This window comes from Oncorhynchus tshawytscha, linkage group LG03 (assembly GCF_018296145.1).
Source record: "Oncorhynchus tshawytscha isolate Ot180627B linkage group LG03, Otsh_v2.0, whole genome shotgun sequence".
Lineage (NCBI taxonomy): Eukaryota > Metazoa > Chordata > Actinopteri > Salmoniformes > Salmonidae > Oncorhynchus > Oncorhynchus tshawytscha.
The window spans coordinates 21,079,701-21,095,004 of NC_056431.1; the positions used below are offsets into that span (position 1 = coordinate 21,079,701).

General features: G+C 41.2%; 1 protein-coding gene across 3 annotated transcripts in view; it reads right to left on the bottom strand.

The window, feature by feature from the left end:
- The window catches only part of LOC112223025 (diacylglycerol kinase beta), a 58,757-nt gene that overhangs the window by 15,439 nt on the left and 28,014 nt on the right, over nucleotides 1-15,304 (bottom strand). For all 3 annotated transcript variants that reach the window (XM_042312093.1, XM_042312096.1, XM_042312086.1), the window contains 3 exons: nucleotides 14,261-14,350; nucleotides 13,795-13,955; nucleotides 8,890-8,954 (listed from right to left, as the gene is read on the bottom strand). In XM_042312093.1, coding sequence (XP_042168027.1) covers nucleotides 8,890-8,954; nucleotides 13,795-13,955; nucleotides 14,261-14,350 — 316 coding nt within the window. The remainder of the gene's footprint in view (nucleotides 1-8,889; nucleotides 8,955-13,794; nucleotides 13,956-14,260; nucleotides 14,351-15,304) is intronic.

Genomic DNA, 15,304 nt, shown 5'->3' on the forward strand with positions numbered 1-15,304 from the left:
ATTTGATTGTGGACTGAATGCTGCTCTAACATTCATAGCATCACATCACATCCATATCGAGAAAGTTTATGAACACCAATGTCTCTTTATAGCGAAATGCTTGACTTTCTTTTGAGATTTCTTTGAAAGCACACCTCACAGCCATTGGTTAATTTAGCCAGAGACCGCAACAGATGATTTATCATCATGGAGAGAGAGAAAAACAACCTTACAACAGTGCTGACATGCAGAACTGAATGCAATAAAAAATGGCCTTCTTTTCGCTAGGAATCAAAGCCTTACTAGCGGGATGTATTAGTGTAAGCAAAGTAACAATCACTAAATTATTGATTTCCTCATTAGGAGTTTTGTCAGGACCATTTAGCCGCTTTATAAATTAGCTTTCATTAGCCACTTGCAGGATAGCCCGGCTCGATGTTGATTTATAATGTGCAAGATGGTCAATAGGTGCGGGAAGAGAGGAGTAAGGAGAGAAAGGGAGAGCAAAAGAGAGAGCGAAAGAGAGAGAGAGACAGTGGAGGGAGACATGGGGCATGCTGAGAGGGCCTACTACACAATAACACATCTAGCATCTCTCTAACATGACTTCCAACAGCTGCCCTGGGCTCCATGTGCAAACCTCACCATAAATCTGTGTGCTTATCAGACCTAGGTTCAAATATGATTTGAAATCATTTAAAATACTCAAATTGTGGTTGATTGAACTTGCCTGTTGAAATGTACTAATAGAAAAGTCCCAAAAGTGCACAACTCCCCCCCCTATTTTAACCCAGGTCTGGTTCCTTCTCTTGAGAAACGTGTCTGTGACAGCCGAGAACGAAAACACACTCCTGTTGTAGACAAAACACAAATACAGACGTGAGCATAATTTGCAAGCAAACAAATGCGGTGGCCTATTCAAAAACAAAGCAACTTGGGGTGTGACTGAAACTAAACGATGTGCAGTCTTTACACCTGCAGTGAGCTGTTGGACGAATATTTTTTTGGGGGGTTTGTTTTTGTTATTTTCAAGAGGCCCTCGCACATCTGAAGCACTGCGTCCTCTAAGACACAGGGGAACTACCCAGGTCTCCAAGCAGCTGTATTATTTGGTTGCCAGGCGGAAAGTTTCTCTCTGTTTACATGAGAGGCAAACTCAAGAGGCTATTTATCTCCTCTGACGTGCACTACCTTTTTGTACAGTGCACCCCATATCATCACAGTAATAGGCTTAATAAGCTTAATACAGTATGTCTAAAACACAGCACATACAGTACACACAGCACATACAGTACACACAGCACATACAGTACAATATAACCAAAACCAGACATGGCACTTTCTAGAGTCTCAAGTCGACTTTGTAGTAGTTAAAAATGGGAATAGATAGCTGACATCCGAATGTCCTGTTTGTTCCCTCCACTTAGGATGTCTAAAAGACTTGTAAAAACATACAGTAGTTGTTACAGCAAATTCACAATTATAGTACCAAAACGCAGCACTTTGTCGTCCCCAAGTCTACTGAATGTAGCTAAACAAGGGAATAGATAAAGTCAAAATCAACATATACTACTACACATTGACTTCTTTACAGTACAATATAACCAAAACCAAAACGCAGCACTTTGGCGTCTACAACTTTGTGTAGTAGTTAAACATGGGAATAAATGGAATTGATAGAGTCGACATCTGACTGTCCTGTCGATTCCCTCCACTTAACCTAACAAGAGAGCCATGGCAACAAATCACGGCCTTATCTCCCTGCTCATTAGATAATTAGGAGCATCCCATTGGCCCCATCGGATTCCCATCCTTTATGTGCTGATAGACTGGCGCTCAGCACCATGATCTGAAACACCGCTGGAACAGGGAGAAGCTCCAATGAGATGGCCATTGAGGATCAATGGAGAATTAACTGAAAATGATCGTCTGAACAGGCTGATACTTTTAATGTGGGTCAAGAAGTTTGACTTGAATATAAAGGGGTTTCATTAACCAGAGTGTGTCCATAATATCATAACTTATAATATATTGCAAATGTAAATTCATTTTGAAGATCAGATAAACAAAGAAAGGTACTTTTTCCACCACTGAGTGCACGAGAGACAATTTGTAGCTACAACTGCAATGTCAAAAGACAACACGGTCTCAGGTTTCACCAACCACTGAAGCAAGCAGCTCCCTGCGCAGACTTAACACAGTATTATGCCCCTGTTCTCCCCTCATCAGTCAACTCATCTACTTTATAAACCCCTGTCTCGTCACTGTATTAAAAAGTGTCAAAGGCAAACAGGCTTCAGTGTAGCATGCAGAGGCTATCCCCAGGCCACAGCACCTTGTAATACTCTTTAATGCTCTTTCTACTGTCCACTGTTAGCACGAGGCACAGAGCCATTGATTTTTCCCTCTGACACTTAATCTAAGCCCCCGTGATCTATGACCTTATTTTCACACTAATTTATTTTTGATCAGAGGTGATAAATATCACATTGACATAACCAAGTCTTTGTGCATTGCATCAATGCACTGTTTTGTTTAACATGACACCACCCCAAGTGCTACAACTCTGACTGGCAGCTTGAAAAATGGCCTGTGTTGTGTTGTCTCCCCTTTCTTAAAGAGATATTCCAAATAAAACAGTACAATGAATGTATTTGAACTACAAGAAAAGTATCCCTGGGTGTATTTATAATATCAGTATCATCCCAGCAAACTAAAATTGTTCTCATAACACAAAAACGGTTCAGTCTTGATGATTATACAATGTTTGTATGAAACATTTGCCTGATGTTGCAAGATCGTTCCCAGAACGCATTTAGCCTGTTCTTTAAAGGTTCCCAGAATGTTTCATTAAATTGTCGGAACATTGTGGGGATATCACAAGGTTCCCAAAACACTAAAACTGTCCAGTTGTGCTGACATTCAAATAATGTTTGTCTCAGGGTGCACAAAACGTTCCTTTGGTGTTGCAAGAATGTTGACAGAACAGCGTGCGAGTTCTTTAAAGGTTCCCAGAACATTTAATTAGGTTATGGGAACAGTGTGGGTACAATATATGATCAGTTGTGATGACGTTTATACAATGTTTAAGTTAGGTTGGACACGACATTCCCTTAATGTTTTAAGAATGTTGACAAAACACCTGGTCCATTTTTTTTTAAAGGTTTCCAGAACATTGTATTAAGTTATGGGAGTTGTCTGGGATGTTGCAAGAATATTCTTGTGATTCTCACATATTGTACTTAAAAGGCTGCATAGAACATAACCACAATGTTCCACAATTTGCAAATGAGTCTGTTTTTATTACTTTTATTTGTTTTAGGTTTAGCATACTATTCCATTGATGTTCACACAAGATATATTTGACCTGGTCTTGGAGGTACCCTGATGAAGACAGCTTGTCTTTCGAAACATTGGTTATTACATTTTTGCATCTGAACTCCCAGAGTGTGCGGCTCGCCTTATCTTTTTCAAGTGTTCTACTCCGCTAGCCAGCACCTCGCCTAAACAGCTGTGAGTTTCTTTCGCCTCCAGACCAACATTGTCTTGGAAGCCCTCAGAAAATGTCAAGAACATTTAGAAAATGTTATATTAAAGTTTTACCTAATATTATCACAACATTCTCAGTACACATATTTCTAGTTCCTTGAAGCATAAGAAAGCAGATTGGAATACATCCCGATTATGTTTCCCTATAGATTTAATGGCAATTTGCATTTGAAGATTGTGTTGTTGGCCAACTACAAAGTGATATAGACACAGAGCATTTCATTTCATCCATTTAATTAAATGTTATCAAAAACATTATTTTCATGTTTTTGTGATGTTATCATCATAATGTTAATAAAACCCTAACTAGAACTTAATGGGAATCTTAGCTAATGTTCTGGGAATGTTCCCGGTTTGCTGGGATAGCTCTAATCATTTTATCTGAGTTTATAAAAAATTGTCCTTGTCATTGGAACTTTTCTGTTGCAAAGCTCAGCTCATACTAAACTCAGCAAAAAAAAAGAAAAGTCCTCTCACTGTCAACTGCGTTTATTTTCAGCAAACTTAAGATATGTAAATATTTGTATGAACATAACAACATTCAACAACTGAGACATAAACTGAACAAGTTCCACAGAAATGTGGCTAACAGAAATTGAATAATGTGTCCCTGAAAAAAGGGGGGATCAAAATTAAAAGCAACAGTCAGTATCTGGTGTGGCCACCAGCTGCATTAAGTACTGCAGTGCATCTTCTCCTCATGGACTGCACCAGATTTGCCAGTGACTTGCTGTGAGATGTTACCCCACTCTTCCATCAAGGCACCTGCAAGCTCCAGGACATTTCTGGGGAGAATGGCCCGAGCACTCACCCTTCGATCCAACAGGTCCCAGACGTGCTCAATGGGATTGAGATCCAGGCTCTTTGCTGGCCATGGCAGAACACTGACATTCCTGTCTTGCAGGAAGTCACGCACAGAACGAGCAGTATGGCTGATGGCATTGTCATGCTGGAGGGTCATGGCAGGATGAGTCTGCAAGAAGGGCACCACATGAGGGAGGAGGATGTCTTCCCTGTAACACACAGCATTGAGATTGCCTGCAATGACAACAAGCTCAGTCCGATGATGCTGTGACACACCGCCCCAGACCATGACAGACTGACGGACCCTCCACCTCCAAATCGATCCCGCTCCAGAGTACAGGCCTCGGTGTAACGCCATAAACGCAAATCCGACCATCACCCCTGGTGAGACAAAACCGCGACTCGTCAGTGAAGAGCACTTTTTGCCAGTCCTGTCTGGTCCAGCGACGGTGGGTTTGTGCCCATAGGCGACGTTGTTGCCGGTGATGTCTGGTGAGGACTTGCCTTACAACAGGCCTACAAGCCCTCAGTCCAGCCTCTCTCAGCCTATTGAGGACAGTCTGAGCACTGATGAGGGATTGTGCATTCCTGGTGTAACTCGGGCAGTTGTTGTTGCCATCCTGTAACTGTCCTGCAGGTGTGATGTTCGGATGTACCGATCCTGGGCAGGTGTTGTTACATGTGGTCTGCCACTGCAAGGACGATCAGCTGTCTTAGGCATCTAATAGTACGGACATTGCAATTTATTGCCCTGGCCACATCTGCAGTCCTCATGCCTCCTTGCAGCATGCCTAAGGCACGTTCACGCAGATGAGCAAGGACCCTGGGCATCTTTCTTTTGGTGTTTTTCAGAGTCAGTAGAAAGGCCTCTTTAGTGTCCTAAGTTTTCATAACTGTGACCTTAATTGCCTACCGTCTGTAAGCTGTTAGTGTCTTAACGACTGTTCCACAGGTGCATGTTCATTAATTGTTTATGGGTCATTGAACAAGCATGGGAAACAGTGTTTAAACCCTTTACAATGAAGATCTATGAGGTTATTTGGATTTTTACGAAATTATCTTTGAAAGACAGTCCTGAAAAAGGGATGTTACTTTTTTTGCGGAGTTTATAAAGAGGGGTCTTGTTTTTTTGGTCCAATATCAAAATACAAATAATCCTAGATTCATCACAATAAATATACTGAAGTAACAGAATGGCTTGTAAGGGATATGGTCCTATCAATTGTTATAACATAGGGACTACAATAATCAGACACATAAAATCTAAAAACTATCTATTTATTTAATGTACATTATTTTCTGTCTGTTATCTCTCACCCTAGACGTGAACATACTGCTGGTGGGAAGGTGTGAGAAGGAAACCGTGTAGCCAGCTGGTGGCTCTGCAGGGGCTATGGGGGCTCGACAGAGGATGGGGGACACAACAGGGACTAGGAGACTTTTGGAGGAGTGATGGGGAGTCAATATGTGGTTGGGGTCTTGGACAGTAAGAGCTGTTGCTACAATGTGAGAAATCAGAGGGCATTGAGACTACTATAGGGCTTTCATCTACAATCTTAGAACAAAAGGGTTCAATGGATGTCCCTATAGGAGAACCGTTTATGGTTCTAGGCAGAATCCATTTTGGTTCCATGTATCACCCTCTATGGAAACGGTTCGAAATGGAACCCCAAAAGGTGATATCTGGAACCCAAAAGGGTTCTACACCTTTTCTTTCTAAGCCTGTATAGAAGTATCATATGAAATATTACATACCAACCAGTTTGAATGAGAGTTTATGGAATTTACTGAAGAAGACTGGTGGCTCACTTCTGAGGTCCAGACAAGTGTGAAACTATGTTTATATAGGATACGGTTGTGTGTGTGTGTGTGTGTATGTCCATGCATTAGTGAGTGTGTGCGTTTGTTTATCTTTGTGTGTACAGTATATGTATGCGCTCACTCGCCTGCGTATGCGCATGTGTGTGACTGTGTGTACATTCACGCTGGGCTGGGGACAGGGCCACAGGTGAGATCTCTCTAAATTACACTCACAAGTGGCCATTAATTATAGATGACATCCTGGTCAGACAAACGATTTCATCCTCAAATGAGGTCCGAGGGCGGCCTCTGCCCGGGTCCACAGGGGCCCTGCGGGGAAGCGGTTTGGGAGTGTGTGTGGCAGTGTGCGAGTGGATCCAGTGGGCCCTGCACACACGGCAGGCTTTGATGAACACACTCATTATGCTAAAGAGCGCTCCATGCCTGGGCTTCCCTGTGCCTCCAGGAAAGGTTAACGCCGGAATGGTTCAACAGAACAGCCACAGGCTACATAAGGGAGAGTGGTAATAGAACCAGTGCTTAAGACAGTAGTAGTAATAGTAATAGACTGCCATACATCATATACAATACCTCAGGCTTAGAACACAGACCCGTGTCGGTGGCTATTGAACTGTTGCTAACAGATTATTGAAATTGGCTGAAAGTGTAACTGCTTTTGAGGGTACAAAGGCAAAGACGACGACAAAGTCTATCTCGCTATAATCGTGTATTTTTCTTTCTCTCCATCTCTCTCTCTTTCTCCCCCCCTCTCCCTTACTTTCTCTCTCTCTTGCTGAGGCAGAGATTAGTGTGTAATTACATGGGAGATCAGTAACAAGAGAGAGAAAAAGGAGCAGTATGTTTGAACTAGGCAGAGGGAGGTAGTGTGTGGCGTCGTCACGGGTCGACTGATTGTCTTACTTTTAATCCTCGACCTCATTATCACCTCTTGGTCAGGCTGCAGTCAGTAAATGAATCTATCTGCCGATGTGTCAAATCTTCACACATTCTCCCTCATAATCGCCCAGAGGTGCCAAAACAGAGAGGGAGTCACCCCCGGCCCGGCCCCAGCATTCATTACATTCATCAACCAAATCCCCTCATTCCATAATTTAAAAAACAATATGCCATTATTTTGTTGCTAATTAAACCTGATCAAATATGTATGTCTTCTTTAAGGTCAACCCGACGACAAATGTAATTGACATGCTCTGAAGAAAGAGAGAAAGACAGAGAAATAAATGAGGAAAGGAGTGCAGAGTCGGTTGTGATTTCGATGGGGGGGAATGCTTCTTCCACTCATTGTAACTTAGTAGCAGCCTCCGGTGCCAGGCCTGATGGCTGCTGAAAGACTCTAATACAGTAACTGAGAGATGGTGAATATATCTGATTTTGGAAGAGTCAGTGATGTGCAGTTCAACTGTGACATGTGGGAATGTGTGTCAGGCTGTGTTTTTGAGTTAAGACTGCTGTGCACTTTCATGTATCTTGGTGTTGGCTTTACACAGACCTAAATGTTCTATCCTGTACAGACAGTGTTCTCTGCCTTATACTTGCTATTGAACACTGTTCATACACTCGGAAGGAAATGGCTCCATGATAAGTTGCATTCTACTTGCAATGGACATGAGCCCCTTGGACAAATCCAACAAAATATACGCTACCTTGAAAAACTATAATCATGCATTATTCAATTGGCAAGGATAGTGTGTAATAGAGAGATCCTAAACCCATTCCCTCCTGTAAATTATTCATTGAATTCAAATAACAGATGGTATAATTTTCTTTAAATATCTCAATCATTTTTCACATGGGCTTAAAATGGTATAAAACAATATATTTGATGTCTTTGTATACATTCTTTTTGTCCTGTGTATCAATATGTACTGTTACATACACATACTGTTCAGTAAAAACACAAACTGCAATGTAAGGAACATTTGAGTTCTCTCACATATATCTCTTTGCACTGCAGCAACCCTTGCAGATCACGTATCCCAAACGAACCTTTGGATGATAGTTTGCTGTATGTTGAACTAAAGTCAGAGTAAACATGATAAATGAGTACAAATGGGATTATTAGGAGACTGTGTGTCATCACTCCGACACACGCATGATGTCAAACTACCCAAGCAAATTCAATTACCCACGCCATTACTCCCTACTGCTAGTGGAGACGTATTGGTCGTGTTAAATATTGATGGGAACATAGATGCCACATTTGTTCATCTCCAAAGGTGAACACATCTATTTAAGGTAATCACAGATGCTAAATATGAGACAAGTCCATTTACTGTATCAAGTGACTACTGAAAAAAGAAGAAGAAGAGTCTATTGCAATGAGGGTTCCGGCCATGTTTTTAGAGCGTTCATAGATGTCACACTACCAGAGGTTTTGAATGCCACTTTTTCCCCCCATATTGCTAAATGAATGTTAAACTTCAGAACCATCCCTAGTATGTTTGAACTATATACTTTGACAGAACCCACTGTATACATTGACCAATCAAACAATCTAAAAGTCCCCCTTGTATCAATGCAAAATCCTCTCGACTCATACATATATTTGTAGTAAACAAAATAAATTCAGTAAGAGATGGGCTAAAGTACGAGGAGAGAGAGAGGGGGGAGGAAATACCAGTGCTAACCACATACCAGTTAGAAGTGGCAGCTTCACAGGTGCTGACAATCAACAGGGGGGGGAGGAGTTAACATGCGGTGTTGGTGAAGTGTTGGTTAAAACCCAACAACACATACCTGCTGTTAAAGCGTTCAGGGTGTCTCTCCCTCATCATGTGGAACCGATGTGCAATGGAAGCATCCTAAATAAGGGAGAGAAAATAACATGGATTCAGCAATGACTTTTATTTTGATACTCATTTATACAGTGGAAAAGGCCTATTAACCAATGGACACCAATGAACACACCTACTCATTCCATTTTTCCACTTTTTTGGTTGATACATGATTCCATATGTGTTATTTCATAGTTTTCAGGTATTCACTATTATTCTACAATGTAGAAAATAGTAAAAATAAAGAAAAACCCTGGAATGAGTAGGTGTGTTTTGAAATAAGCTACACAACTAAAATAGTTTAGATTTCTATTTGGGATATTGTTATTTCAATTAATTAATTGATGAGATATAAAGATGTCGCAAAATACAGGCAAGATGTTGGTACTAAAACCAATACGATGGCTTTTTAACACCAATTAAAGTCAACTTCTTCCCCTCTGCTGATAAGCATCTCAGCCAACTTTCTATTGCACCCAAAAAACGACACATATGCCCGATGCATATTGATATGCCTAAACAGAACCAGGGTGTTTTTGAATTCCTGGCCAACTGGAAGGCGGGCGGTGGTTGAGGTTTGAGCCAGGGATGAGGGTATTGACAGAGAGCTTGACGAACAGCACGCCGTCTTTCCACACAGGCTAATTAATTAAACACACATTGCTCGTAATCACAGCTCCCAACGTACAGGATGCTGCCGGCTCCCCTGGCAACCAACTTGTTTTCTCTCTCTCTCTCTCTCTCTCTCTCTCTCTCTCTCTCTCTCTCTCTCTCTCTCTCTCTTCTCTCTCTCTCTCTCTCTCTCTCTCTCTCTCTCTCTCTCTCTCTCTCTCTCTGACTCTCTCTCTCTGACTCTCTCTCTCTCTGACTCTCTCTCTCTCTGACTCTCTCTCTCTGACTCTCTCTCTCTGACTCTCTCTCTCTGACCCGGGGCTAGAAGTCTACCACATTGGTAGACTCACTGGCAGTGTTGGGTGTGTGTTTGCGTGCAGGCATGTGTGATGAGAATGACAGACTGTGAGATTGACAGCTATTCTATTAATCAAGAGAATCTAAGGAGTAAGTAAATTTGTGCATGTTTGTTGAAAAATCTGTGTGTTCTATGAAATGCTACCAAAAAGTATACTACCCCTGGGCCAGAATTGACAATGGTCTTTGTGAGTCACGATGATTGCCAAGTAAAAACAACAACTGACGAACAGTCGTCAACCACAAAAAGGGGGGAAAACTTCAGGAAACTTTTAGGGTTTGTTCCTATCCCCCCCCACTTGAGCAATCTGTTTTGACCCGCTCTATGTTGAGTGGCTCTATTGAAACGCCAGCCACAGAGAGGACCCCCTGCTAGCTCTCAGTACAACATGTAGGAGATGTCTTTTCAAGATGCTGTTAAATAAAGACCAAAGAATTTCCAAGATCCCCGCAGACTCTATTTATCTTCAACATGAGCCAGAAGAGGTGAGATGATGGATATATCTGAAAGATTAGAACTTGATTTTCTTACAAACAGGACAATAACTGAAAACGAGAGAGCGAAAGGAAGGAGGAGTTGTTTGAAAATATACTGCAGCTCAGAAACCAGGGAGGATCCACTTCAAGTAACCTCCAAATTGAAGAAGGTACACTATAATCCTGTATACGGTATGTTGAATCAAATCAAAGCAAATTTTATTGGTCGCATACACATATCATGCAGATGTTATCACGAGTGTAGCGAAACACTTATGTTCCTAGCTCCAGCAGTGCAAAACAATACACGCTAATCCAAAAAATACAAATAAAGGAATTAAGAAATATAGAAATATTAGAATGAGCAATGTTAGAGTCCGGTGTGTATAGACATTGGTGTGTACAGACATTATGGACAGTATATGAATGGAAAATGTGTGTACAGTAGTAGTTATATAGGACGTGCCTTGACTAGAATACAGTATATACATAAGAAGTAGATAAAACAATATGTAAACATTATTAAAGGGACCAGTTATCACTGACTATGTACATAGGGCAGCAGTCTTGAGTACTGGGTGTTAGCCGGGTTGTAACAGTGACTAAAGTTCAGGGCAGGACACTGGGCAGAGGCCAGCTAGTAGTGACTATTTAACAGTCTGATGGCCTGGAGATAGAAGCTGTTTCTCTGTCCCAGCTTTGATGCACTTGTACTGTCTCCAGATTGTGGCGGGGTGAACAGGCCGTGGCTCGGGTGGCTAGGGTACTCGATGATCTTCTTGGCCTTCGTGTGACACCAGGTGCTCTGGATGCCAGCACCCTCTGGAAAGCCCTTCAGTCCCGGACGGTGCAGTTCCAGGCGGTGATACAGCCCGACAGAGTGCTCTCAATGGTGCGCCTGTAGAAGTTCCTAAACTCCCTGTAGAAGTTCCCGTCAGTCTCGAACTGTAACTAGATGGACTGCTACTGCAACTACATTCCACTAAAGCTACTTTGTCACTTAGGGCCAATGTAATGTAGAGCAAGTTCATATGTACATTAAGAGGACATTAACAGTAGATCATCTGAACTGATGATACAAACATCTTCAACCTCAATCCCCAAACAGCAGTCGGACAATGAAGTCTCTCTCTCACGCTCCCTCTCACTCATCTTGGGGCCGCCTTCAAATAATTACCATTGTAAAACTCTGGCACCCAAATTAATACAGTACATGTGTAATGTAATATGCCCTCATAGCTCAAAGTTTAGTCCAATTATGAGTGGTGCTCAGGCAGCTGATGACTCTCCTTCACCGGGAGAGTAATGACTTTGACATGCGAGCCTGGGTCATTAGACGAACTGACTGCATCATCTTAGGACCTCCTCTGTGATTAGGTCTGTCCCTCAGCACACTAAGCCCTGATTGAGATCATTACACTTCACGTCACTTTAACGTCCTCATAAAGGGATGGCGCCATTAATTCCATTCAACTGGACGGAATGGCTGGATTGGAAGGATAGGAACAGGAGGTGTGCTACAATAGTTGACGATGTGGTCGGATGATGGTCTATTGGGAAGACTTTATGACTTGAGTTTGGTGTAAATCTTGTAAAAATGGAAGAGGAAGTTGTAGGTGATCCTAGTACTTTGTGAAGTTTGACAGGAATGGTACGTTTTGAAATATACTCTCCCCATCCAACACTTTTACCCATTCATTCACCGACCCCTGGGCTTGTACAAGTTCAAACAGACGCCTTTCGGTTTGTGCAATGCCCTAGCCACCTTTAATGCCTGATGCAATGGCAGGTTGATGCTTATTGTCATAAATCTTGCCCTGGAGACAGAAATTAGCAATTTCCACTAGCTGCAAAGTCCAAATTGGCTATATTGTAAAAATTCAGGACAACAAAAATGATATTTTTTGTCTTAATTTAAGGTTAGGTTTCAAATCAGATATTATGACTTTGTGGCTGTGCCAGCCAGTAACCGTTCTGCAGAGCTGCCTCCAATGCAATAATGCCAATAAATGCCAACCTGTGACACAATGCTTAGAATTGTTAAATGAAAAAAATGTGCACACTCTACATAAAATGTTTGAAATCCAAGAATAAGATGCTTATGATTACACTTTTCTGTGGCTCGACATAGTGAACCCTTTTGGTTACTACTGATCCTCCGAGTTTGAGTCTACAGAAATGTCATTACAGAAACAATCTTTCTTCATCTGCATAATTTCTGAGGTAATTATTAGCTTGACTTGTTTTGTAATCTTTATTGTATTCTGTGTTTTTTTTCCCCCCCCAACGGAAAGCTATATTTGATGTGAAATGTGACACAAAATATATCACACTCAATTCCATCGAGAGCTCAGAATCTTCCTAATCCTGGGCAAACAACTTCATTTGTCAACACGTTCGTTAGATACTAATCCCACTGTTAGAAGGCCATGAAAATAGTGTTATAACAACAAAGACGATTGTTTGCAATGGCTTAAAGTAATACTTCTGCTAAGGCTACTACTATTGTTGTTTGGTAGAAGGGTATTGCAATATCTGTATATGTTTTGCCTCAAGCCATGACGAATATTGAGGAATTATGAGAGAAATGATCTTTATTTATTCCAATGCTTAAGACCCCTTCGTCTGTTAAGTGGACCTACCTTCGTCAATACGGGACAAAGCAAAGGCATTTATTTGACTAACATTTGTAAGGACATGCATCACTCATTTCCCCGTCATGTTCGAATGTCACAACACCAAGATGCCGGCGTCTCCCAACCTGCAAATGTCAATTACCATATTTCCCCTGACATTTATCAGTAATGACCCACATGAGCAGGGTGTAATCAGTGTCATTATGTTGAAGATGGACAGAGATGGGCCTGACTCTGCTGTAGACGAGTTTAAAGGTGCGTAACACCACGCAGATGCACAACATACTACATATTCTTCAACCAGAGGTGGTTTAAGTTTAAGCACATCTCAATAAAGGCTTATTATCTAGCATTTGATCAAAATGAGTAAGATTACTTAGAAGAACATATGATTACGTTGCTGCTTTAAATTCGGTATACAGTGTTATCCAATTGAGGACTTTATATAGATTATTCGATTGAAATGGATGATTCACGATAAGCATGAAGTTGTCAGCCTTGTTGTTTTAGGGGAGAGCCTTAGATCTAACATGGCCCCTCTCCTATTGACTAGTCCAGTTTGTTGACCCACTGTTCTTGCTCAAAGGGATAAGTTTTAGATATTTAGATATGTGTTTACTTATCTTGAAAGCCATCTATGGACATGGAGCGACTGCAATCTACACGTTCGTTTTGTTCAAACAGCCACTGCCAAGATTTGCTTGTATTAGGAAACACATTTTTCAAACCGCTTAACTATGCCTTTAATGTGACAAATGCTCTGTATATTAGTGTAGGCAACTCACCACCCCAATGGAGAAATAGTTGTTGACGATGCTGTAAGGCACAGGGTCTCCCTTCTCTTCTTTGTCTGTGGGTGTGACGTCAATCTTCCAGCGGTCCAACATCACCTCAGAGCTGTTCTCTATGTCCCTCAGTATGTTCAGAATGCTCTCTCCCTCATAACCTAACACAGAAACAAAGTAGGTTAGCTTATGTCGTAGATAATACCTCAGAACATAAGCTAAAACACATTATAGTATTTTAATATAACATTATTCTCAGGACTTTTTTATTTATTTATACTGATTTATTCCTACATGAAAACATAGACAAAATAAAATTTAGTCAAATCTAAATTCAATATCATGAATCATGTAATTGGACAAAAAAAATAGAGTACACACATTTATGTTTCCTTCATTTAAGAGGAATAATATAATTCCTTAAACATTTTTTGCACACTTTGGGTCATTAAATTGCTAAACATACCTCCTCCCCATCGCAGACACCTTGCCAGGTCATTTCCTGTTCCAAGGGGAAGTACACACACAGGGGGGTTCCTGTCCAGATTGGCCTTATCTACACAAGAGGTGCAACAAAAACATCCTACTTTAGTATTACTACTATGCCATTTATCAGACACTTTTATCCAGAGCAACTTTACAGTCAAGCAGGGCTCCCGAGTGGCGCAGCAGTCTAAGGCATCACATCTCAGTGCTAGAGTCTCACTACAGATCCTGGTTCGATTCCAGGCTGTATCACAACCGGCCGTGATTGGGAGTTCCATAGCGCGGCGCACAATTGGCCCAGTGTCGTCCGGGTTTGGCCGGGGTAGGCCGTCATTGTAAATAAGAATTTGTTCTTAACTGACTTGCCTAGTTAAATAAAGCATTTTACGTACGGGTGGTCCTGGGAATCAAACCTACTATCGTGGCGTTGCAAGCTCCATGCTCTACCAACTGAGCTACAGAGGACCACACCCCCACATTCTGACCACAACAACAAAACTGAACACGAATCCACTTTAATATACTGTATCTTTATTTGATTTGATTTCACTTTGATTTGCCCAGGTCTCTGAGTAAAAAAAAAAAAAACAAATCTCAGTCAGTGCAGGTTATCTGACCATCACTCAAATCTAAAATCTGTGCAACAACAGATAGACCTTGACTCGACGTGAATGTCCAGTCTCACAGGCTATTTCTGGAGTACTGTAGCATTCATTCTGTCCATGTTATTACTTCTCTTTGTTTTGATTGATAAAAAATTGAGGCAATTTTTAAAGGCAGAACAAGGAATATGTCTTCGAGAAAAAATTGACTTCAGGCAGGCTGTTTCTCAAATGGCGACTAATATGCCGATTTTGAACTCACATAATCACCCTATTTTACCTCCCTTGAATACGCAGGCTTGGACGTAATGAAAATATTTATATACAAATCATAAAAGTATATTTGATGATTTCTTGCAAAATAACGAGAGCACTGTTTATTTCAGCAAAGTAATACAACATTATAATAATCAAAACACACA